Here is a 26,489-nt window from a genome sequence, read left to right as displayed (position 1 = left end):
GAGATTACATATTTATTAATTGTGCTTCATCCTCAGAAGCTGTTGTACACATTAATGATTGAGCATAGCCATTCCAGGATAGTCAACAACTTCTCTTAGCGCCTGCTGAAGCGGTAGACTCGAGATTTTCTTGATTTGATGGTTGACAGTCAACAACTTCTCTTAGCGCCTGCTGAAGCAATAGACTCGAGATTTTCTTGATTTGATCTATCCATCTGCTCAGTGTTGTTGTCCATCTTACGTTCCAAGATTATTATTTTAGATTTTATCCGCTTCTTCTCACAACATAGCAAAAGAAATGGAGATTGTTTTGGTTGGTACGAGAAAACAAGGCACCTTGATTCACTAATGTGCTCAGTAATGGACACATTAGTTCTTCTTTCGGTTCTTTTCATTTGCAGCATCCTGTACTAGCACCAAAGCTTCAATGCATTAACACCCTACCTAGCTGTATTTGTCTCTGGGCTCGAGGACTTACTTTTCACAACCATAAAACAAGACAGAAAACACGAGTGTTTCAGCAAGCTGGAACTTTGTGCCATTCGTTATCACTCGGTTCTGCCAGATCTTGGTGAGATTTTTCATGGCCACTGGCTCTGGTCTGATCTGCTTTCTTGCCTCATCTTTGTAACTTCCTGTATCACAAATGGTTGACACAAGGTAGGAAAAAGAATGCATGACTTTCAGTTCCTTTAAACGAGCTGTGAGCTGAATCTGTGCTCCTCAATCAATTATCATCATCGTGAACTTGCTGATGTAGGCGTCTAATCCATCTGACAGACTAATGTCCTTTATTTTTTATAGTAGCTCAGCAGTTCGTCTTTGATGCTGGCTAAAAGCACGCTGTCATCGACTTATTGGAGGTTTTTTGTAGTGTTTTCGCCGACTGAGATCTTTTTAGACCAATCACCAAGAGCTGTCATCACCACATGTTGAGCACAGCTGTTGTACAGCTGGTGTGACAGGGCACAATCTACTCTGACACTCTTAAATACATTGAAAAAATCATATGTGCCACCTCTTGTCTTCACAGCTGTAAGGCGAGTATTGTATAGACATCTGACCATTGTTATCATATATGGTGGGACACTGAACTCTGTGAGCACCTGCCACAATTTTTCCCAGACAACACAGCTGAAGAATTTCTTATAGTCAAGGAAATCGGTGAAAAAGGGGGAATGTTCACGAGTTCCTTTACCTTCAACAAAACCTTCTTGTTCTGTGGATATGTGAAGCTGAATGTACAACTTTGAGCTCTGTTTGAAGATGTAGAGCAAAATTTGTTACATGGGATATGACAGCAATATTTCAGTAGTTGGAGCAGTTCCTCACTAAATTTGCTTATTCAAGAGGACGAAGAGAAAGTCCGACTAGTATTCTGACATTCCGGTTTCCCATATTTTTTACACTATGTTTAAAAAAACTATTAGCAAGTGGGCATGGAAACTTTACCCTAATGTACTTCCAGGCACACGAACTTCTTTAGTCAACTACTGCTTCGATAATTACACTTAATTATTATTCTCTCTCCAATACACACACACTAAAGACGTTACACCAGTTACCAGCATAAAAATATTCTCAGGAATTTCACTTCCGTGAGGTAACATTTTTTCTCAAACTGTAAAACCAAAATTAGAAGTAAACATGTAGGATTCTGCAACTTCTGTAATCCTGTCTTTCTCAGTTGCGTGTAATATTACGGTATATTGATAATTTCTGCTTTCTGCTCCGTCTGACTACAACTGAATGAAACACAGGTTTCATGCCTTACGCGTTTCGCCTTTATTATCTGCATGGCATCTTCAGTGGCAGTTGCGTCTATGATTTTCTACATATTATGTTTCTGTTCCATTTTTGGTGCCGTGGATAAACCCCAAGTGGCTATCATGAGAAGAGGAACGGCACCAAAAATGAAACAGAAACATAATATGTAGAATATCGTCCACGCAACCTGTCACTGAAGAGGCCTTGCAGATACTAAAGGCGAAATGTGCAAGGCACGAAAATTGTGTTTCATTTAGTTGTAGTCAAAGGTCCAAAAAGTAAAAATTATCAATATACCATAATGTAGGAGTCTGCTTTATATGGAATGTTAGACAAGCAATACAAAGTAAATGCTAGATCAAGTTAATGTCTGTGCAGCATACAATACTAATACATTAAAATTTTTCCCGTTCAACGATCAACGCTAGTCTTCGTGCTGGTTTATCTTGATTAGTAATATGAGGTTATTATATCTTTGGTGTTTTGACAGTCTGATCACAGCAAATGTGTGGTTGGTGGTTAGGTTTTTGTGTTTGCCACCCTGGGCTTTTAAGTTTACGGTTGTGGAGGCAGGATAATTCTATTTGTGTTAGTTTCATATGGATTTGTGTGTAATGTCATAATTCAAACTATGGCTCATGGAAGTGGAGTGTTATCTTCGGATATAAGCAGAAGAAACCCACAAGATGAATATGAGTTGATTCAGCGCATAGGAAGCGGGACATATGGAGATGTTTACAAGGTTCCGTACCCCAAAAATCTTTTTTAGTTTACCAAGTTATTACGGCACGCCTAATAATTAAGTGTGTCTGAATGAAACAAAGTGACCTCTTAGTTTGTGGTGCATGATCGTGATTTTTCAGTTTCTGTGTTGCACTGACAGATTGATAAAGTTGAAATTGACGTTGTGATGTAAGTACATTGTTTGGCAGGTGTTAAGAGTAGTTAGGAACAGACTTTTCTGTAATTGAGCTGTGCAAACCGTTAAAGATGAGGGAAAATTGATTTACAGACCGAGGAAATGTACGTTCAGTGTGAAGTGAGATGTTTCTGCCCCCAAGTTAAGTAGGAATGTGATATCAGTACGTGAAGTGTAAACATCTGTAAGTAACTGCTATATCGATGTCATAGTCATAAATAGGCTTCATTCAACATTTTGTATTCCTTGCCCAGTTATAAAAATGAACGATAAATCTATTCTGAAAGGTTTTCTTAGTGATCATAGTACAGTGCCCTTTTAATTTCTCTAAATGGTTTCATACTACGTTTTTGCCTTGTTTATTCCATACCTCTGCTGATTCTCTGCAGCAATTAATGCTCTGATCGTTTCTTTTCTATAGTTACTAGTAGTAGGGCCTATTGTTCAACTTCTTTAAGTGTATTGATGGTTATTTGAAATTTAATGAATTTCCCGCTTAACTCTTGTGGTTTAATTTTCTAATGGTTGTAGTACCTTAAATATTACATGTTCTGTTCCTTGTATTCTTTACTTCCACGAGAAGACATCATTTGCTATTTGATGTTCAATTTGTATGCTGTGTAGCGTGTGCTCTCCTTTTCTTGGCATCCTAGTTTCAGACTAGCAGAAGTGTGAGGAATTAATTGGTATAGAAATCAGAGGACTTTGAGTCGCTATAGTATCTTATCAGAATAACAAAGTGAGCATGGAAAATGGGTGGGGGATGATGTTGATATGCTGTTTTTGTTTTGGTGCAATATGGCTCCGAAAGCAGCTGCTGTGTGGTTCCATATTGAGTTCATGTGTAGTTTCTCTGTTAACATATGTTGTACTAACTGAGAAACAAAGCAAAAAAGAACAAATGATAATTGCATCACATACCCTAGTTGTCATTCACTGCTGAATGGTAACTGGCATCTGAGATGGAAGAGTGATATGACATTTGTGCACTGGACATAATGTATGACCAAGCTTGTGTTCTGATTGGTTGTTCCTATCATAGCTGTCCCACAAACAACTTAATAGCTGTTAGTCAAATTTTTATTCCATCCAGATATAATGCTGTGTGTCCAGCTGCCAATGCAGTGATCAAAGAATACTGACTTCAGTAGTACTGTAGTAGCCCTTAGCAAACACTGTTTTACTCTCTGGCTTTGCTCTTTTGCGACTGTTGCAAGTGTCTGTCACTAGAAAGTGTTCATAACGGCTTCATATCAAGAGTTCGTGAATATATCTATTGTGAATTGCCAGGGTAATTTGTTTGTGATATGGAAATCTGCCTTGTGTCGGGAACACTAAATTAAGACCAAGAAAAATGGTGTATTCAGTCTGTTTTTGACAAATTATGTAAGAATCGTTCCTGTTTCAGACAAAGCTGTCATTACTGTAAAGCTGCATTCCTAGAGGAATGACTGTGGGAGGGAAAGGAAAAATCTAGTGTTTCAAATGACTTTATTGCTCCCTCATGATTGTGTCTTGACTTATAATGAATAGCAGTAGGCCTATGAGTGAGTGATGGACGATTGCTGTCTATTTCTGTGTCTATTCTGAGATAATTATGTCAGCTATACTGATGTACCTTCAACTCATGGAGTAGTTAATATGTGCTTAGTTTTTGTTTTATTAATAATTCTTTATAAAAGATGTAACTTCTGGTCTTCCTTGCATATCATCATGATCATCATCATCTGATTATGACATATTTCAAACACAAATTGATACTTGTTACACCTACAGTTGTGGGCTATGCCATAAGTCATTCTAGAAGTTTGAGAGAAGTCTCATTCCTACACTGAGTACATTCCTACACCATGTACATTCACTTTCAGGTTTTATAAAACAACAGAAGAATCATTTATTGGCATTTTGGCAAATTTGATATGTATCTTTAGATTGTCTTCTGCTCTGTTTATTTTTTCAGTTCAAACACATTTTCAGCACCTTTCGTCAATGATTCAGTATTGCTGTTAGATTTTATATACTCATTAAGTACTTTCGTGCATGAACTGTAATCAGGTGCACAAAGTAAGGACACAGTCATAGAGTAAGTAATAACTTTCTGTTATAACCAGTCATTCAGCATAACAACCATTTGCAAAACAGGTACACACAGAGTAGCATCTGTTACATTCCCCAGTAGCATATTTTCTTTCATGACAACACCATCAACTACACAGATCTAAACTAGATGAAGGAACATCATCAATAACATTCATTCTTAACTGTGGAAGAGTGCTAGTAGTATCCATAACTGTGGAACAGTGCTAGTAGTATCCAGACCATCATTTAGGCTAATTATCTCAGTTACATATCTCTACTGACTCTAATTAACCGACTGTATTAAATTTTCAGCATTATGGAAGCATCTGATTCTACCTGTTTGCTTTTACCCATGATGTCATCAAGATGGCAGACATCCCTACTTCCAGCATATCCAATTCGGTGACCATAATGCCACCTCATACACAAGCTACAAAAATAAAAATGACACAATATTTTGTTTCAGCCATAAAATGAAACTAACAGGATATCAGCAGGAAGTATGGGGTTTGGGGCAGGGACACACTAAATATACAATTATACGAAAAGTAACATCAGCCCAAAGCAAATATCATCTGCAGAATCAAACACAAAAAATTCTCAACGTATGACACAATGGTACAAAAACATCAACTGCAGGAATCATACATTTCTCATGATCTACCTAGCTCAAATAAAGCCTCGGTCTCAAAAAACCCGAACAACCCGGTTTAAAAGCAGTACTGCAAATTTCACTTGACCTGTATAGTTAGACAAAGCCATCGACACCTACAACCCAAACTAGTCAGAAATCATGGCATCGGTTATTTCAATTGACGTACATAAGTCAAATGCAGTGTTGATAATGTCAAAAAACTCACAAGGAAATCAAAAACCCTAAACCCTCAGATTCACTTGACCAGTTAAAATACACACAAGAAATTAAACCGAAACAAACTGACACACACACACACACACACACACACACACACACACACACAAGTCCTCAAAGAACAAAACAATATACTTCCTCAACCAACCACATTCCTCATTGGGTAGATCTCTTAAGTGTTTTGACTGCGGCGCTACTGCATATACAGGTCTCTGGGACTATGGTCAGCTTCATATTTTCAGTACACATGGCACCACACATATTCGGCAATGAAGCCAGAGCCCTCCAAAAACTTTATCGTATCTTCCCCCAGTACGATGAGGAATGAATGACCATTAAATTTCTCCATTGTACCCATTGCTAATAAAAAAGAAAAACACTTAATTTTTGGACCATATATAACACATGATGCTAATCATACCTAACACAAACATAACTGCTTAAACATATGCAACAATAAATCAAAGTAACCCACTAGTGAAGCTGCAAACTCTTCCAACACAACTTCACAGGACGACTGCACAAAATCAAATGACCCCCTACCACACATAACACAAACAACTTCAAATATAACATCCACCACAAGTGTGTGCCACTAAACACTGCAGCATGCCATCTACAAACATGACCTTAGACAAAAACACCATGCAATAATGATGTCACACTACACAAGACAACACACTTATGTCAGGGTCAAAGCCGATGGTGGAATTGGACACATCGCTTGACCCAAATTTTCTTACTGTAAAAAAAAAAAAAAAAAAAAAAAAAGTATCTAATCATTGTATTGTATACAGTGAACATAATGTAAACCTTCTAAAATATTGTTTTCTCTATTGTATTTGTACCAGCTGCTACCATTACAAAATTAAATTCTTTGTTTCAATATTGTTGTTGTTGTTGTTATCTTCAGTCCTGAGACTGGTTTGATGCAGCTCTCCATGCTACCCTATCCTGTGCAAGCTTCTTCATCTCCCAGTACTTACTGCAACCTACATCCTTCTGAATCTGCTTAGTGTATTCATCTCTTGGTCTCCCCCTACGATTTTTACCCTCCACGCTGCCCTCCAATACTAAATTGGTGATCCCTTGATGCCTCAGAACATGTCCTACCAACCGATCCCTTCTTCTGGTCAAGTTGTGCCACAAACTTCTCTTCTCCCCAATCCTATTCAACACGTCCTCATTAGTTATGTGATCTACCCATCTAATCTTCAGCATTCTTCTGTAGCACCACATTTCGAAAGCTTCTATTCTCTTCTTGTCCAAACTATTTATTGTCCATGTTTCACTTCCATACATGGCTACACTCCATACAAATACCTTCAGAAATTCCTTCCTGACACTTAAATCTTTACTCGATGTTAACAAATTTCTCTTCTTCAGAAACGCTTTCCTTGCCATTGCCAGTCTACATTTTATATCCTCTCTACTTCGACCATCATCAGTTACTTTGCTCCCCAAATAGCAAAACTCATTTACTCCTTTAAGCATCTCATTTCCTAATCTAATTCCCTCAGCATCAACCGACTTAATTCAACTACATTCCATAATCCTCGTTTTGCTTTTGTTGATGTTCATCTTATATCCTCCTTTCAAGACACTGTCCATTCCGTTTAACTGCTCTTCCAAGTCCTTTGCTGTCTCTGATAGAATTATAATGTCATATGCTGTACTTAAATTATATTTCAGTAGGCAGTGGAAACAGAGTTATTTACAGATCCACAAAAAATTATTTTCTCACATTTTTCTCACTGTTCTGGTCCAGTGCTGGACTAGGACTCTCATTCTTGTGCTTTCTCTCGTACTTTATGGAATACTGATCAAGAATCTGAGATCCAGATTTGAGCCACAGTTCAATGAGTGGAGCTGCAGTGATAGCAGAATTGGGCACAGTACTGAAAAAAGTCGATCAGTGGGTGTAATTGATTTAATTTTCCTCCTGTTTTATATATGGACTTGCTGCATTTGAAGGGATATCTGAATGCCTTAAATAGCTGTAAGGCAGGCTACATGTAGTGTCTCCTCTCCACAATAACTGCTGTTTAAAAGCCCACTAAAATGCAAGTGAACACATTCATAAATTCTGAAAGCTAATAGTGCAAATGAACTGAATTTCCACAATATTCATAAATCAAAGGATGGAATTGTAGTTGTGAAATTGATGTTAGTGTGAAACCAATATAACACAAACCATAAGTTGGAACAACAACCACACTGAATATATCAGAAATTGCATGAAAAACGGATCATGCCAGGTTCTAAGAGGTGAAATGAAATTTGTGACATGAAATGAATTGTTCAAAATTAACATTTCATGTGTGTTTACAGTAATAATTTATACTCTGAGAAGTAGTTGCTAGTTATCAATATTTTTCTCAGTAATAGGCTTTTGACAGTGTTAACTGAAATAAACTCTGAAATTTGGAAGTTCTGTGGATAAGATACAGGGAATGAAATGTTATCTATGGGCCATACATTAACCAGACTGCAGTTATACATATCAAAAGACATGAGAATGAGGCAGTAGTTGAGAAAGTGGTGAAGCACAGTCGCAGTCTCTCTCTCTCTCTCTTTCTCTTTTTACAATCTGTACAAGGAGTAAGTATAAAGAAAACTAAGGACAAATATACAAATGGAATTAAAGTCTGGGCATAAGAATTAAAAACTCTTGGCCAGTGGCGTAGTGATTCTGCAAGAGACGGGGATGTACATGGGACATAAGTTGAGCAGAATGTACAATATTTTGAAAAGTGGTAATAAAATGGACATCAATAAAGTAAAAGTAAGGATAGTGGAATGCAGTTAAAATGAGGTGAGATGATGCTGCAAAATTAGATTAGGAGGTGAGATATTTAACACGAGATGAGGTCTGCCATTTGGCTGCCAAAGTGCTTGACAGCAGCAGAAGTATGGAGGATATAAAAAGTAGACTGGCAATAGCAAGAGAAGCTTTTATGAAGAAGAAGAAGAAGAATATCATAATACTGGATGTAAATTTGTGTTTTAAGAAAGTTTGTTTTAAAAATACTTGGGTGTGCAACATTCAATGAAAGTGAAATGTACTAACTAGAAAGAAGTCATTTGAAATGTGGTGTTACAGAAGAATGCTGAAGATTAGGTGGTTAGATCTGGAAACAATGGACAGGTACAAAATAGTTAATAAAAAGCTTTATTACACAATTTGACTAAAAGTAAGATTGGGTTGGTAGGACATATCCTGAGGCATCGAGGAATGTAGAAAACCTCAAGTGGCAGAACGAGACTCGAATATAGTAAGCAGGTTGAAATGCTGTAGGTTGCAGTACTTAAGCAGAGTCTAGAAGACCTGCACAGGATAGATAGAACTGCATCAAAACAGTTTTTGGACTGAAAATTACCACTGAGTAGTACATCTGTTAATTGTCTTGATGGCGTAAGAGGCAAATAACAACTCTGTTTTAGGTAAGGATGGAAATTTGGTTGTATTATAACCTGAGGACAAAATGCAGTTGAGTTGAAGCAAGAGTTTTGCATCAAGAAATGTGGAAAGTGGTTTTCAGGTGTTGGGTAGCATCTAGTTTTATTTTTTCAGGTGTTGGGTAGCATCTAGGTTTATTTGTTTTCCAAATTATACCCTTGTGGACTGTGATTTCGTAAGAGCTGGATGTGCAGTTGGAAGGAGGAAGATTAAGGTTTCCAGCCCCAGACCACAGGTTTGGCTTGAGAAAGGAATGGGGAGGAAACGGGTGATATCTTTTTCAAAGAAATCATCCTAGCATTTGCCTTCAACAAAAACCATAATCTGGATGGCTTGACAGGGATTCCAACAACTACCTCTTAAATGGAGTCTCTAAACTGTATGTTTGTTCACATATAATGATTCAACATTGCGTGTTGTGGAATAGTGAGGCTAGAAGAGCAAGGTCTAGACCAGCAGGAGAGAATGTTGATAGCAAACTATATCAGTCAGTAAAAATAATACTCAATTAGCAAATTTTGACTATAGATTAAACTTCACTTTTCATAATTGTTCTCTTGTTAGTTACCAGTAACTTCAAATTTATCTCGCTATCCTTCTCATTCATGAGAACAAACTCTGCTGAATTCCCAAAGCAGCAGTGTTCAAAACACCATTGGGCCATCAACATGAAAGTGTTTTTTTTTTTTTAAAGGGCATGGCCGAAGTCCTTTCCCATTCTTTTTTATCCAAGCATAATGACAGTATCGTCAATGTGACATTAAACCTTAATATTCTTCTCTCCCACTACTTTCTTGCAAATCTGGCCTGGGCAACATTGTACCCCCACCCCCCTTTCCTGCTCCCACTGTTCACCTTTGATGGTTTCTAATGCTATTTATGATAAATTAGTCATTTGCTTTGCTGGCATTGGTTTTACAACCTTCATATGGATGAAGAGTCGTTGCACAACAGTATGAAGAGAGAGGCCCTACACTTTCTGTGTTACTTCATTATACATGCCCTTTCATAATCCAGAAAAGAATGGATCCTATACTCAGTCAGCTGCCAATTCACCCCCTTTTCTTCCTCTTCAGCACAATGTAAAGAAAGTTGCAGGATATGTGGTTGACCTGTGTCGCTGATTCACATTTGAGCTACCTCCCCAGTTTTGCAAATCTAAATCAGGACAGTAGTATAACTTTTCTCCATGATCGGCATAGAACTGTGGCAATGACTGAGTCTACATTCAAGTGTGAAATTTTTGTAAAGTTCAGACAAGTGTCTTCTTTGGGAGTTGACATCTTTTCGAAATTGGCAGTGTGGTAGTCACGAGAGCCGTTATCGTTTGATCGTTGCCTGTCGAGAGTCGTTTCTATTGCCAAGTTTTAGTGTAGTTTAAATTGGTTTACAAACTGCAGCTAAACAAATGCTGGGTCTGGATAATGCTTTCCTCCAACTATCCAGAACATTAACATGTTGTAATAACAGGTAAATTCTTTATGTGACATTATTTTCACATTTAGCTGTAACGGTTTTTGTTGTACCATTACTATTTTAGTATCTGTGCCATTTTCAAGCCTCTGCATACAAAGATAAACATAGGATCAGAATAACAGTGAGTACAACAAATTTGCAGTCTGTCAATATTCATATACTTTCAAGATGTAATGCATTATGGCACAGAAATAGATTAAAAATAACAACATTTTTGTAGAGCTGTGTCTTTCATGATGGTAATAGAGTCAATGGGTGTTGTCAGTGTCAGGAGTAGATTTATGTTCTGCACTTGGAGGCTTAAATTAATCAGCGGGTAACAGGGATAAGAATGTAAGGCATGTACATCAGAGAATAACAGGTCAACAATACATTATTGATCATGATTCTTCCTTACATGTAGTGTAATCGTGAGTGGACCATTGTACCACAACTGGTGTTTACCTAGTTAAAAGTGCCATTCCATGCCAAGTGGTGTAATATCGAGAAATGTTCCCACATGACCATCATGGATTTTGATGAAATTTAGTATGAACATTCGCACATGTTCTCAGTGAACACTGGTAAAGTTACAGTTCCAGAAATTCAATACTTACAGAGATATAGTCACTTGTTTGAAACCATAGCACAGCTTCCAATAGTGCATCCTTGAAGTTTCAGCAACTTTGAGATGAGATATCTCTGTAAGTATTTGCATGAAAGAAACAAAACTAGGCCATCTTATACAACTTTTAGAGCTCTATAAAGTAAAATATTAAGAAAATGATTTCTGAGAATTTTTCATATAGATAATTTGAAGCAAAGTTGGGCAAAAAAATAGCTGTTTAAAAAAACGCGAACTTTAGTTTTTTATATCTCCAAAAGTAATTATGGGATGTACATCAAACTTTGCACACCATAACTCATCAGCACAGGGTCTTAGAAAATAAAATTTCATTCTCCTATTGCTTTCCATTATTTCACAAATCTAAGGTGAAGTTGACAATTTTTCAGAATGTGCTAAAAATGGGTATTCTTAGTCAAAATTTTCAAAAAAGTGTTTTCTCCAAACTCTTCTAAATTATGGTCATTAGAAAGAGCATATTCTAAACTATCTAGATAGGTGGATTTGGTTTTGCAATGCAAGCATATAAGGCCCTAAAAAGTAGCATCATCAAAGAGGCGCACCGGAAGTTTGAACACATTTTTCTGGCACTCAAATTATACCTGAAATTTTTATTATGCCTAATAAATGTTTATTAGTGCCTTGAATAATTGAAATAAAAAGATCTGGTAAATAGGCAATGAGACTGCCAGAAAAACTTGAAAACTATGAGAAGTAGCCCTTATGCTTTTATCGTTAAGTGTTCATCTGCATAAAACTCTTCTCATTTGTAAAGAGAGAGAGAGAGAGAGAGAGAGAGAGAGAGAGAGAGAGAGAGAGAGAGATCATAAAGAATTCAATGAATAATAGCTTCATATTTTTTGTACTTCTCAAAATTGTAAATATTTACAAGTGGAAAATGAAGACCTAATTGTTGGATTCATAACATTTTTCCAAAAAAGAATCGGTTTGCTTGAATCATGCATCTAGTGCTGTAAATTTTCCAATCAATATTGCAGAGATTTTAATACCTAGGTGTTGTAACCTGTGAATTTTTGTCTTAAAGTTATTAGGGAAACGTGTGAAATTGGTTGGTTAAACATCTAAGAGTTTTAATTTTGTGTTTAATCACACTTAAATGTAGCCTACTACCTTGGTAAATACTTAACCACTAGTTTCACAGAGAAAATTCACAAGATTCACTGTTTATACAAAATATAATGGCAACAATTACTTTAACAATCAGATTGTTTCATTATTGTGAGCCTTGTTTGAACAATTAGTATTTCAGTGGTGTGTTTGCAGCATAGTGAGTGGGTTCTCTTGACTGAATGTGGCTTGTTATGTGATTCGAGAGACCATCAAAGTTTGTAATCTAATTTACAAAAAATTATTTTGATTGTGCTTTTTACAGCATGTATCTCGTATTAGATTTTTTCATTGGTATTATACATTGTGTATAATTTCATTCAGTAGCAATTTGTCTGAAATTTAAGCAGATTATAATTTGCACTTATAGGCCAAATATATTATTTAGTTACTGATTAGAGATGGATGCAGAAGGTAACAGCATACCGTCCTGCTCAGTTGGGCAAGGAGGTAGTGGAACAAAGTGTCATGTCACTTTATTTGCCAAAAAAGCTGCTTTAAAATGGTTTGCGGATTTTAGTGATGAGGAAAAATAGTTATTGGTCCGACGTTCTGAAGCAAAGCTGGACAATACCTCTCAAGTTTGCCTACACTATGAATGAAGCCCTGTTATTGAAAAAAAAAAAAAAAAAAAAAAAAAAAAAAAAAAAAAAAAAAAATGCTTCAATCCCTTTGGGAAGGTGAATCATAATGTTAAGGCAGGAATTCGCACTCTTGATACTGAAACAGCTAGTAAAGCTTCTGATATGTTGAAAAAGCAGCTTGTTAATAACATAAAGCCAGGTTAGAAAATTTGTCGGGCTTGCAGGACTACCTTAAGTAAACACTTGGACGAAGCTTTATCAGCCTCATCATCACATTCTGATGAGGACTTTACACCAAAAGAAGAATTAAATAGCCTAGTAGCTTATTGTCTATCGGTATTTCACCCCTGAAGAGAACAGTAAGCTACAGAGATAAGCCCCAATATGTGAAGAAGAAAATTCAAAAGGCTCAAAAAGTGATTAAAAACAGAATTGTAAATGCAATGGGAGTAAACCGACAAATTGAAGATGCTAGTGAAATTAAGGAATGTGGAAACTGTGCCGACTATGCACATTTGCTGACTGAACTGAAAGCCAAGATGCAGAATGCAATTCATAAAGAACAGATGCATATTTTAACCTTGGCACCTGTAAGTTGGACAGTCAGACAAACAGCAGCAAAGTTTGACGTGTCCGAAAGAATGGTGAAGAATGCTCGGAAGTTTAAGGCAGAGAAGGGCACTCTGGCACTTCCCGAAATAGGCAAAGCAGGAAATTACCAGCAGAAGTTGCTAGTAGAGTGCGAAATTTTTTTGAAGTTGATGAGTATAGTAGGGTGTGCCCTGGAAAAAAAGATAATATTTCGGTTAGACTTTTAGATAGAAAGACATACATGCAGAAAAGATTGTTACTTTGCAATTTATGGGAAATGTATGTTATCTATGAGAATATAAATGGTCCAGAAATAGGGTTCTCAAAGTTTTGTGAACTTAGACCCAAATGGTGTGTAACAGTAGGATCAGCTGGAATGCATGCAGTTTGTGTCTGTGCAATTCACCAAAATGTTGAGCTTATGCTTAGCGGAGCTGGTATACGTGAAAATTATAAGGAGATTCTCAGCAAGACAGTTTGCAGTTTGAACTCTAAACAGTGCATGCTACATCGCTGTGAAAGGTGTCCTGGGCTCGAAGCTATAGCATCTGAAATTGCCAGCTGTTTCCTAGATCATGAGCCACAGGAAGTTATTGTGTTAAAGCAATGGATACATACTGATCGGGCCACACTGGACACTAAGCAAATGGTAGTGGATGAATTTATTGAAGATGTAAAAAATAAAATATGGAGTCTGTCATGCCATCATTACATTGCCAAGCATCAAAGCTTGCAACTTAAAGGCCTTAAATGTCATCTGAAAGACGAAGAGCTTGTTGTCCTAATGGATTTTGCAGAAAATTATTCTTTTATCATTCAGGATGCTGTGCAAGGCTTCCACTGGGACAATAGTCAAGCAACAATTCATCCATTTGTTATCTACTTTCGTCAAAATGAGAAAGTAGAATCTTTAAGTTTTTGCATTATCAGTGATTGTTTGCGCCATGACACTATTACAGTTCACGTTTTTATCAAGGAGCTCATCAAATATATAAAAGCTCGGTTTGCACAGATATCCCACATTCATTATTTCATTGATGGCTCCAGTGCTCAATATAAAAATTTCAAGAATTTCCTAAATTTGTGCTATCATAAGAGTGATTTTGGAATGACAGCCGAATGGATTTTTTTTGCTACTAGTCACGGGAAATCACCTTGTGATGGGATTGGAGGTACAACAAAGCGGTTAGCAGCAAGAGCAAGCTTGCGACGGCCACTTAATGGACAAATTCTTACTCCCCTAGATCTGTTTCACTTCTGCTCTGAAAACATTAATGGAATTAAATTTGTTTTAGTCAGTAAAGATTAAATTGAAAAAAATATTGTGTCACAAGAAGAGAGGTTTAAACTTGGACAAACTGTAGCAGGCACTAGAGAAAATCATCACTTTTTACCTATTGATGAAACAACAATTCAGGTCAGCAGAGTTTCAAATGATTGTTCATCTTTTCTAGTTAAAATGGGTCACAGTAATGAAGGAGGCATATTAATGTCTGCTCTCCAACCAGGACAATATGTTGCATGCATCTATGAAAACGTGTGGTGGATTGGGAAAATCTGTTAGACCTCCACAGAGGAAAGGGATGCATTAATAAACTTTATGCACCCACATGGTCCAGCAAATTCATTTTATTGGCCACAAAGAAGTGACGAGTGCTGGGTTCCGGAACACCACATTGTTGCAGTTATTCCAGCTCCATCAGTAAATTCGTCTGGCCGGCAATACACCATTCCTCTTGATATTCATCAGAAAATTAATGTAGCATATAAAAAATTTAAATAGGTTAGAGGAAACAGCCTAAGGAACCCAAGAGTGCCTTCTAATTTTACACAGGGCACTTAAATAATTTTACTATCAGGCTTGGGATCCTGTGGTACAGAAACCCACCTGTGACTGTTGTTGTTAAGCTATCGGGCGTGGCCCCTATGGCAATGAGAATGCTGGTTTTCTCAGGTGAAATGAAACTAGCAGTGGTTAAGCCACCATGGACCATAGCAACTCATTTATACACTTCTATTCCATTAGTAAGCTGGTGTTGTTCATTAAGAAATAACGTTGTTTCTATTTTTATTCTTTTGCTATTTGGAATTAAGCAAGGTCCTATTCATCAGGACTTCTTATTTCACTTATCCCAGACATTAATAAACATGTAGAAGGCAAAATAAAAGATTTCAGGTATAATTTGAGTGCCAGAAAAATGTGTTCAAACTTCCAGTGCGCCTCTTTGATGATGCTACTTTTTAGGGCCTTATATGCTTGCATTGCAAAACCAAATCCACTTATCTAGATAGTTTAGAATATGTTCTTTTTAATTACCATAGTTTAGAAGAGTTTGGAGGAAACACTTTTTTGAAAAATTTGACTAAAAATACCCATTTTTAGTACTTTCTGAAAAATTGTCAACTTTACCCTAGATTTGCGAAATAACGGAAAGCAATAGGAGAATGAAATTTTATATTCTAAGACCTTGTGTTGGTGAGATATGGTGTGCAAAGTTTCGTGTACATCCCACAATTACTTTTGGAGATATAAAAAACTAAAGTTCGCATTTTTTTTTAAACAGCTAGTTTTCGCCCAACTTTCATTCACATTATCTATATAAAAATTTCTCAGAAATCATTTTCTTAATATTTTACTTTAAAGAGCTCTAAAAGTTGTATAATATGACGAAGTTTTGTTTCTTTCATGCAAATACTTAGAGATATCTCATCTCAAAGTTGCTGAAAATTCAAGGATGCACTATAGAAAGCTGTGCTATGGTCTTAAACAAGTGACTGTATCTCCGAAGTTATTGAATTTCTGAAACTGAAACTTTACCAGTGTTCATTGAGAACATGTGTGAATGTTCATACAAAATTTCATCAAAATCCATGAGGGTCATGTGGGAGCCTCTAGACCACTTGGCATGGAATGACCCTATAGTACATTAGAGTAAATGCCTAAAACAATTTAAGAATCCCATTTCCATTTAGTGCACATCTATGCCATTACATTCATAATACTAGCAGCACTAAGGAATATTTGAAGGTACTGCATAGATTGGAGTAGGATAGATTAATGGATGTTCTGGAAGAAAGTGAGATTCATAGTGCCTTCGAAGAGCAGCTGAAAACTATATACAGTAAAGAAATAGACCTCTGATTTAAGAGATTCTTAAATTGTTTTGGAAATTGTTGAACAGAAATGATTTCTGATTGTTTTTAAGATTCTGTTTTGTTCCATTCTGTAGTACAGTCACTTTCATTCCTAGTTATTTATTCATGCTTGATGTGGATACTTTGTACTAAATTTAATTTTGTGTTTAATTGTATATTTTAATTGTGATGATATGTTTGTTATACATTTTTTAAGGGGCCCTTTACAGATCTGCATGAATGTGTCATCACTGAGAAGTAGAAAAAAAAAAGAAGAAAGAAAGCTTGTGCAGTTTAGTGGTTATGAACATCCTGTGACAACACAGATATAAAAAGTCACAACTTGATTAGTGAGATTTACTCATGTATTTACAAAGCTTAGTTTCAAGTGACATGATGTCCAAATAAGTGTTTTAGTTTTTCATCGCTATTCTTCTTGATTATTAATTAGTTTTATTGTATGAAGACTATTACATAGAATGCATTAGCCACACAGTTTGTACAAATATTGAGATCATGTATGTAAGTGTATTATTTGCTTATGTAAAGTGACCTACTTGTTGTGGTTGATACAGTATATAGCAGGAACCGTGCTAGATTTTGTGAAACAAATTGTTTTTGGCTTTGTTACTGGATGGACAGAACAACACTGACTTTTGTGACCAGTGTCTAACATGATCATTTAAACAAAAAGAACAGGCTGAAGTAATCCTTTTTTAGATGTTGTAGCTCGTCTTATTTTCCATGCTTGCTAAGAAGATTGGAGAGAGTTTCATTAGTTTTGTTTACCCAAACATGCTTCACCAATTTATGTGCTGTCGTTAGTGGGTTTTTATTTGGTGTCTTTCTCATATGAGACCATCAGTATATATTGGTAGTTTTAAATCTACCATGCATTCTGCAGCATTTCATGTTTTTTATTTTATTTTTATGCTGTGCCTTTGCATCTCTTGTTTATGGTACGTTGAAACAGTTAAGTCTTTTGCTGTTACCATTTTTAGCTGTTGCATGATCATTTGACGTATTGTATCAACAAAACACAAGATTTCTGCTACCATGCATTACACAATGTGAATACAACAGATAATAGCAAAAGGACAATAGCAAAAGGAATACATTCTTCAACACATAATAAACAAGGAAGCAAGGTCACAGCATATGACAAGCTGTTGAATGCATGATTGATATAAAACTACCAACATGCAGCACTGATGCCATCATGTGAGAAAGAAAATAAATAAAAACTCACTTATGATAGTACATAAATAGATGAAACCTGTTTGGGTAAAAGAAAATTAATAATATGGGTTCTTGCATATGACAGAATTTCCAAGAGAACAGGCTGGACTGCAATGCCAATTACCAAAAACTAGTCACCAAGTTGCTGTTGGAATATCTGGGCATCAGAAAACTCGGAAATCTGTGGATAGCCACATACATACCCACTCACTCTACTCGCAGTTACCTAGTGATAATTTAGAGCCAACAAAATTTTTGAACACTCTTGAAGTATTTGCAGCAACAGTTTGTGTCTCAGTTTAATAACCATGTCAAAGAGATATTTTTTTATCAGTAAATTTTATAAAATTATAGTTAATATTATTATTTTTTTTAAAAATTTATGGTTGCCTTTATTTTTTCCAGGCAAAGAGAATATCTACAAACGAACTTGCTGCCATCAAAGTGATAAAACTGGAACCTGGTAAGATTACTCTTTATTGGCACTTGCTTCATTAAAATTAAAAGCATGAAATCAAGTTAAGTAAGGCAATCTGAGACTCGTTTGATTGTTGAAAGTGAATGGGTCAATGAAGATGTCAAAGAAAATCCACAGGGAAAATGAAGAACGTAATTTGTGATGGAAAAATTATTAAATGAGTAAATGGTTTCATGAGTCTAGGAAGTAAATTAACCAAGAAAGGAAGCATCAAGCAAGAAATTTTGTAGAGAATAAAATACTGTTCAAAATTTTATTGTTATGTATCGGACATGATTAGAAATGGAAAAATACCAGCCAAAGGCAAGATCATGATGTATAAGTCATATTATGTACCAGTTTTGACCTATGGCTCAGAATGTTGGACTTGGACAAAGGTAGACCTGAGCAGAATACAAGAAATGGTGATGCGCATTCTGCTGGGTAAGACGAGAAGGGTCAGGATAAAGAATGAAACAATATAAAATATCTTGCAGATCTATCAAGCCCCTAAAAGGAACTATAGAGAATAACAGGCTTAAATGGTTTAGCCACATTAAAGGTACGGGACGAGATGGAATTCTGAGAAGAGGCCTAGAATGGAGAGAATCTGGACGAAGACCAATTGGAAGACCACGAACAAGATGGAGAGACCAGGTGAAGGATGACGTGAACCGAAGAGGGCTGCAATAGTGGGAGATGCTATGTGATAGACTGTGGGTGAAAAGAAAAGCTTGGAATAGGCTTTGTGAATGACCTGCATAAGAAGGAAATGTTTCAGGAATCAGAAGAGAAGTAAGGCAGTGGGGAGCTTTTGCTGGAAAACAAATAATGGAAGAAATATAGGTAATCCCTCACTGTACAGTTAAAGACCTGAATGGTCAATCCTAGCTGACTACATTGCACTGGGACTACAGCTTGACTGGGGTGAGAGATTGCTTCAGGTGGAGTGTGGTGATGTGGTAATGCAGTTGAGCTGCAGTGATCGTACAATTGGGGCTTTCTGTGGAACAATAACTTAACTAAAATATATTGAGATTGAGATACAGTGCTTCAAACTTTTTAGATAGTTTTCTTATTCATTTCAAACTCTCATACATGACTAAATTTCAGTCAGATATAAACAAAATATTGTGGTTTCAGAATATATGACAGAATAGTGTAATATGTAAGAACTACTGACTGATTTGGATTTCAATTGTCTATAGATTATTGTTCCAGAGAATGCCTCAATTTCAATTGGCCAGGAACTTCCACATCTTTTTTCTTTTACATTTCAGTTTTTATTTGAAATTCTGTGTATTTTATGGTGTCTTTTAAGCACTGGCAAACTATGGTTTTGATTTAAGGTTTTCTGGGTGTGGGGGCAAAAGGGGAGGGGCGGTTAGTTATACCTCCAGCAAACATCGGCATTGGCAAATGTGGCCTCAGTGTTTGCTGTCCCCAGACGATGAGGTTTAGGACCTGCTTTCGTTAGTTGTAAACCTATGATTAGGGACAGACTTATTTTGTGAAAATAACAACTTGAAACTGGTAATTTTTAGCAAAATAATGAGAAATTGGCAATTTTTATGAAATTTCGCTGTTTGGCATTTTACCTATAAAAATGTTATAAATCTGAGGACAGCAGTTTACTAATGTTTGTAACTATAGTTATTGAATGTTGAAATTGGAATTTGACTTTGTTCTTTCTCAAGGATGAGGCTCTTGTGTACTCTAAAAAAATGATTGTTCGTTCCCCGTGTAATGAACTATAATATGATGTCAAATGTAAATACTCCAGTTCTGATGAATGCCATTCCTATAACAGTTTTGATCACTGACTTGACATTTCTCAACCCTTCTGCACAGCATTTTGTAGAAATCTTTAATGTGGTGCATCAACTGAACTGCATACTTTTGTAGTATACAAGTATAAGTAAGAAAATCAACCGAAGTACAGGGTATGTGATGTCATGCAATCACATATAATGGAAGAATATTTAAATCATGCTGCATGAGTAATACCGTTAATCACTTCTTATAGGATTGCCTTCACAGCCATTTTGTCTAGGAGACAAATAATGCATGTTGTGTGAGCTCTGAGATCATACTTGGATCTTTCCAGTGACTATCAGAGAAAATTGAGAAGAGCAGCCATGCTCACAGAGTTTCATTGTGGGTCACATTTGGCACACACTGGACTTGCATTCGGGAGGACGACGGTTCAATCCCGCATCCGGCCATCCTGATTTAGGTTTTCCGTGATTTCCCTAAATCGCTCCAGGCAAATGCCGGGATGGTTCCTTTCGAAGGGCACGGCCAAATTCCTTCCCTGCCCTTCCCTAATCCGATGAGACCGATGACCTCGTAGTTTGGTCTCTTCCCCCAAACCAACCAACCACATTTGGCAACATTAGCCCAGAACAGATTTTGTCTCCCTGGTTCTAATTTGAGTGGAAGGACTGGACCAAAGACTTTGAAGTTCTGTGACAAGCTAGGCTGTGACTCCCTGGATTTTAGCCATAGTTTCAGAACTGTAGTCTCTCTCTAAATGTGTAAATGGATCAGGTGTGGACTAAATATCAGAACTCAAAGACTACTACCCAGTAGACTGACTGTGTGGGAAGTACGCAAGGGCTTTTTACGTTAGGCAACTTTCCATCCAGTCCAGGTAACAATAGCTATAGAACACCCAGAAGTATCAGTATAAGATCCAGATAAAATACCCGGTGTAGGTGAGAATATTAAAATCTTAGTGATTAAGTGCCAAAGCAATTGCAACAAATTGTCAGAGTTTGAAGCGTTCGTAAAAGGCTGTGGAGTTCACATTATGCTAGTTAGAGAAAGCTGGCTGTAACTTGAAAGTGATAGCAGTGAGATATTTTGTGAAAAATGTAAATGTGTATTGGAAGGATAGGCTAATGGTAAATGAAGTTAGTGTATTTGTCACAGTGGATGAGGAACTTACATCCACTGATATAAAAATTGATATTGCATGTGAGATGGTCTGTGCAAGCATGAGCATAAGTTACAATCAGATCCTTTAATCATTCACAAGACTCACCTCCCAATGTAACTGAAACATTACTAAATGCGTTCTCTGATAGCTACGTAGAACAAAACTACACTGATGATAGAAAGAAGTGAGGTTTGGTACTATTGACACACCTGTCCTCTTTGAGGATGTCCACATAGAAACTGGCATCAGTGACTTTGAGGCAGTTGTACCAACAGTGATTACCAAAGTACAAAGGGCAGTTAAAACAAGTAGGAGAATTTATACTCCCAACAAACTAGATCAAGAGGCAGCAGTATCTCGACAAGGAACTCAAAAACAAAATATAGGGCTGTGCATAAGGAGATGCCAAATGGCACACATTTGGTTGTCAAGAGGGCAAACATTCAGCAACAGCTGAAATGGAATATTATCAAAGGCTCTCTCTTAAAACCCAAAGAAATTCTGCTCGTATGCCATCCCCTTTATGACAGCTTTAACTCTGCTGGGGACACTTGCAGTGAGGTGTGTTAATGTCTGTGGAGGAATGGCAGTCTATTGTTCCTCAAGACTGAAACTGGATGAGGTAGTGATATTGGACTCTGGAATCTGAAGCAATGCCAAAACTCTTAACTAACCCCAAAGGTGTACCATTTGGTCCATGTCGGGACCGTAGGCAGACCAATCCATTTCAGGAGTACTGTTGTCCACAAACCATTGCCTCACAGTTTCTATTGTAGACAGGGTACATCATCATGCTTATATGACCGATCATCATCTGTGAAATGTTCCTCTACTATATGCAGTATGCAGTGATGTAAAATGTGTTCATATCCTTCCACATGTAGTGCTTTCTTAAGCTTAGTAAGGAGACCATACCCCAACTGGGAAAAATGCCTCCATACCATAACACTACCTTCTCTGTACTTCACTGTTGACACGAAATGTGATGGCAGGTAACGTTTTCTAGGGACATGCCAAACCCAAACCCTTCCATTGGATTGCCACAAGGTTTAGCATGAGACAACACTCCATTTCGAGTTATCTGCTGTCCAATTGCATTGCTCTTAACATCACTTCAAGCATAGCTTAGTGTTGACTACAGAAATGTGTGGCTTACAAGGAACTGCTCTGTCATTGTATCCCGTTCTTGTTGACTCCCTACGTACAGTCATCGTGGTAGCTGGACTGCTGGTAGTACCTTGGAGCTCCTAGTGATTCCTTCTTCTGGTTTCATGTAATTTTCTTACAGCCATCCTCCACAATGCTCAATGGTCCCTGTTCATCAATATGTGAGGTCTTCATAGTTTTGGTTTAATTGTGGTTGTTCCTTTACATTTCCGCTTCACAATCAAATCACTAAGAGACAACTTGGGAAGCTTTGGAAGGGTAAAAATGCCCCTTGATGGATTTGTTACTTAGATGACATACAATTACTAGTCCGTGTTCGAAATCACTGATCAACCCACTCTGCTATTACTGCTTCTCTACTCACAACGCAATATTCCCCACCTCCTTTTGTACTGGTGGGTGTGCCTCTTGTGACATCTAGTGGTCAATTCTCATTACATAGAGCTGTCTGGATACTTTTGATCAGTTAGTGTATTAAAGACCATTAGAGGTATCAAAGTTATTGTCCAGACACTGATGGATGGGACAGGACCGAAATTGAGTGTAACAGAGCAAAAGTAGATACACTGAACCTGGTTTTCAAATGTTTCTTTACACATGAAAGTCAAAGGGTATTGTCCCAATTTAATTCTTGCACCACTGCAAAGATAAGTGATACAGATATTTGTGTCTGTGGTGTTCAGAAACAGCTCAAATCGTTAAAAAGCTCCAGTAATCTACCATAGACCCCTCGAACAAAAATCTGTACCCAGTAGTTGGAAGAAAGCACAGGTCCACCAGTCTACAAGAAGGATAGGAGAAGCAATCCACAGAATTGTTGAAACATAATGAGGTATCAAGAATGGAATGACCACCTCTATGCCATCCAGTATGGATTCTGAAAACATTCATCACATGAAACATAACTTGTACTTAACTCACATGAAAGCCATGGATCAAGGCAGTCACATAACTGCAGTATTTCTCAGTTTCCTAAAAGCATTTGCCTCAGTACCACATCTAAGCTTAATATAAAAAATATGATAGTTGTGGTATTAAACAAAATTCATGACTTGACTGAGGATTTTTTGGAAGGGGATATCCAGCATGTTATCTTGAATGGAGAGTCATTGTCAGATGTAGAAGTAACATTGTGTGTGGTCCAGGGAAGTGTGTTGAGACCCTTGCTGTTCATGTTGTATGTTAATGACCTTTCAGACAATATTGTTAGTAAGTTCAGACTTTTCATTGATGATGCACTTCTCTGTCATGAAGCAGTGCCTGGGGGAGGGGGGGGGGAATAAAAAAATATTCACAAATATTGTTTAAATGTTAAAAGAAAGTAGTCTCGTAAGACTACATTCTCAGCATATCACAATTGGAATTGGTCAACACATAAAAATACTTGAGTAACAGATTGTAGGGATATGAAATGGAACGACCACATAGTCATTGGTAAAGCAGGTGGCAGGCTTCAGTTTGTGGGTGGAATGTTAGGGAAATGCAGTAAACCTACAAAGGAGATTATGTACAAATCACTTGTGTGACCTGTCCTAGAATATTGCTCAACTGTCTGGGCGATCTGTCCCAAATAGGACTAACAGGGGATATTGAACATATTAAGAGAAGGACAGCAGGAATGTTCACTGGCTTGTTTGGCCCATGGGAGAGTGTCATAGATATGCTGAAGAAAGTGAATTGTTGGACCCTTGAAGATCGATGCAAACTGTTCTAAGAAAGCCTACTTGTGGCGTTTCAAGAACTGGCTTTAAGTGATATTACTAGGAATATACAAGGTGTTTCAAAAAGAATCATCTAATTAAAAAAAATTATAACTATTATGTTATTTGAGATATGTGCATTAACAACATGTTGTTGGAAAGGTCAAACTCTAGAGTTTTATATGGTTCCTGTTAGGTAGCAGCAGAGTGCACCCACTTCAGTTCTAGTAAAAATGGTGTTGGGACAACAGAAAGCATTCTGTTCTATGTTTTGCTCAGTGTGGGTTAGTAATAACTGTTCAGCCTGACCTTCATACTAGGTATGATGTGGATCCTCCTACAGCACAGAGCATTAGACAACGGCATGAACAATTCCAAGAAACAGGTTGTTTGTGTAAAGGCAAATCAACCAGCCGTCCCCGAGTGTCTGACACAGATGTCAAACATATCTGCCATAGTTTCAAAATGAGTCCACAGAAATCCATTCTCCATGCAGCTGAACAGCTCAACATTCCCCGAAGTCCATCTGGCCTGTGTTGCATCGACATTTACACATGAACAACAATGTATGGAGTCCTGTAATTTCATTCTTGGCAAGATGGAGGATGGCAGTTTTCTTGCACACTTTGTGTTTAGTGATGAGGCAACATTCCATTGAATTGTAAAGGTGAACCATTGTAATATGAGAATATGGGGTATGGAACAACCACATGAAGCTGTACAACATGAGAGGACTCTCCAAAATTTAATGTCTTTTGTGCATTTCACGGGAAAAGGTGTATGGTCCATTTCACTTTGCCGAGAACATTGTCGCAGGAAGCACATTTCTTGATATACTTGAGAACTTTCGTTTCCCACAGTTGGTGACCAATTCGAATGACATCATTTACCAACAGGATGGGGCACTGTCATCTGGAAGTGTGGAAATTTTTAAATCAAAGGATTACTGAACGATTGATTGGTTGCATTGGACCAAGTCATTCAGCCTTACGTTACTGGCCTCCAAGGTCACCGGACTTGACTGTATGTGATTATTTCTTTTGGGGGTTTATAAAAGACCCTATTTATGTGCCTCCATTACCAATAACAATGAATGAACTGACACATCGCATAACAGCAGCTGTGGAAGCTGGAAAATGAGACATGCTCGCTGCAGTGTGGGAACTTCTTGTATCACATTGACATATGCTATGTATCTCAAGGGGGGGCTTATTGAACACCTATGAAAAGGTATGAAGAAAACTTTTTGAGTTTTCCATTCATTAGAAAACAAAATTCATTGTATATGTTTATTGGCTTGAGTAATAAAGACGTGTCAAATTGGATGATTCTTTTTGATACACCCTGCACTACAATTCCCTCTGTATTGCTCCCATAGAGACTGTGAGGACAAGATTAGATTAACATGGTCATTGATCCATGTGAGACTCTATTCACAGCCCTTGGTACTTGTTTCAACCATGGAAAGATAATGATAAACTCTTATTAACACTGACATGTCAACAAGGCCTTGAAGTGTACCTGAAAGGCAAGTCACAGTCATTAGGGTATTCTAAACAGGTACAAATTCTTTAGCAATGTAGAGGGAAAACAACTTTCCATGTCAGCAGTAAATGCGGACGTTGTCAAATGCGGCTTGTTGTGCTGAAGGTAAATATTGAATACTGACAGCTGTTTCTGCACAATAGTGAAGTGTTGATGTATTGGTAGCATAATGTTTCTGAAGAGAACTTTGAAGTTATGGTAATGTTTTCTTTTGAATGTTGGTAGCAGCGGAAGTTCTAGTTAAATTGAAAAGAACCTGGAAAGGACAGAAGAGAGATCACATTAACTTTGAGAAACTGAAAGGCAAAGGCAATTGTCAAAACTTAGAGAATGCATATTGTGAAATCATGATGCAAGGACAGGAAATTGAATGCACAGAAGGAAGATGGGATCATTTTAAAAATGAGATCAAAAAGGCAGCTAAGGAAATGCTTGGAGTCAAGGAGAGGAAAAAAGTAAAGAAAGAATGGGTAACACCAGAAATGATAACCAAGATGGTTGACCACAGGAAATGGAAAATTGTAAACAGAGAAGAAGGAAAGCACAACTACAGGAGGTTAAATAATGAATTAAGAAGGGAGACAGAAAAAGCAAAGGAGAAATGGCTGACAGAAAAGTGTGAGAAGATATAGAAATTAGAGAAAGAAGGAAAATATTATTTGATGTACAAAGAAGCAATGGATCTGCCAGTCAGAGAAAAAGAGAAACAACAATGGACTAAAGGAAGTAGAGGCAGCAGATGGTAAAATGGTGAGTGAACCCCAAGAAATAACGAGAAGATGGGAAGAATGTATTAAATGGCTACATGCTTCCCAAGTTAAGAAGA

The 26,489-nt window shown here is 37.2% G+C and overlaps 1 protein-coding gene across 12 annotated transcripts in view; it reads left to right on the top strand.

The window, feature by feature from the left end:
• The first annotated feature begins 2,262 nt into the window (after window positions 1-2,262).
• LOC126161768 (mitogen-activated protein kinase kinase kinase kinase 5) overlaps window positions 2,263-26,489 on the top strand; it is a 323,445-nt gene continuing 299,218 nt past the window's right edge. For all 12 annotated transcript variants that reach the window (XM_049917837.1, XM_049917835.1, XM_049917832.1 and 9 more), the window contains exons 1-2: window positions 2,263-2,509; window positions 18,259-18,316. In XM_049917837.1, coding sequence (XP_049773794.1) covers window positions 2,399-2,509; window positions 18,259-18,316 — 169 coding nt within the window. In that variant the 5' untranslated portion in view covers window positions 2,263-2,398. The remainder of the gene's footprint in view (window positions 2,510-18,258; window positions 18,317-26,489) is intronic.

This window comes from Schistocerca cancellata, chromosome 2 (genome assembly GCF_023864275.1).
Source record: "Schistocerca cancellata isolate TAMUIC-IGC-003103 chromosome 2, iqSchCanc2.1, whole genome shotgun sequence".
In the NCBI taxonomy this organism is placed as follows: Eukaryota; Metazoa; Arthropoda; class Insecta; order Orthoptera; family Acrididae; genus Schistocerca; species Schistocerca cancellata.
Note: the sequence above shows the minus strand (reverse complement) of the source record. Positions and strands in the feature narration are given on the sequence as shown.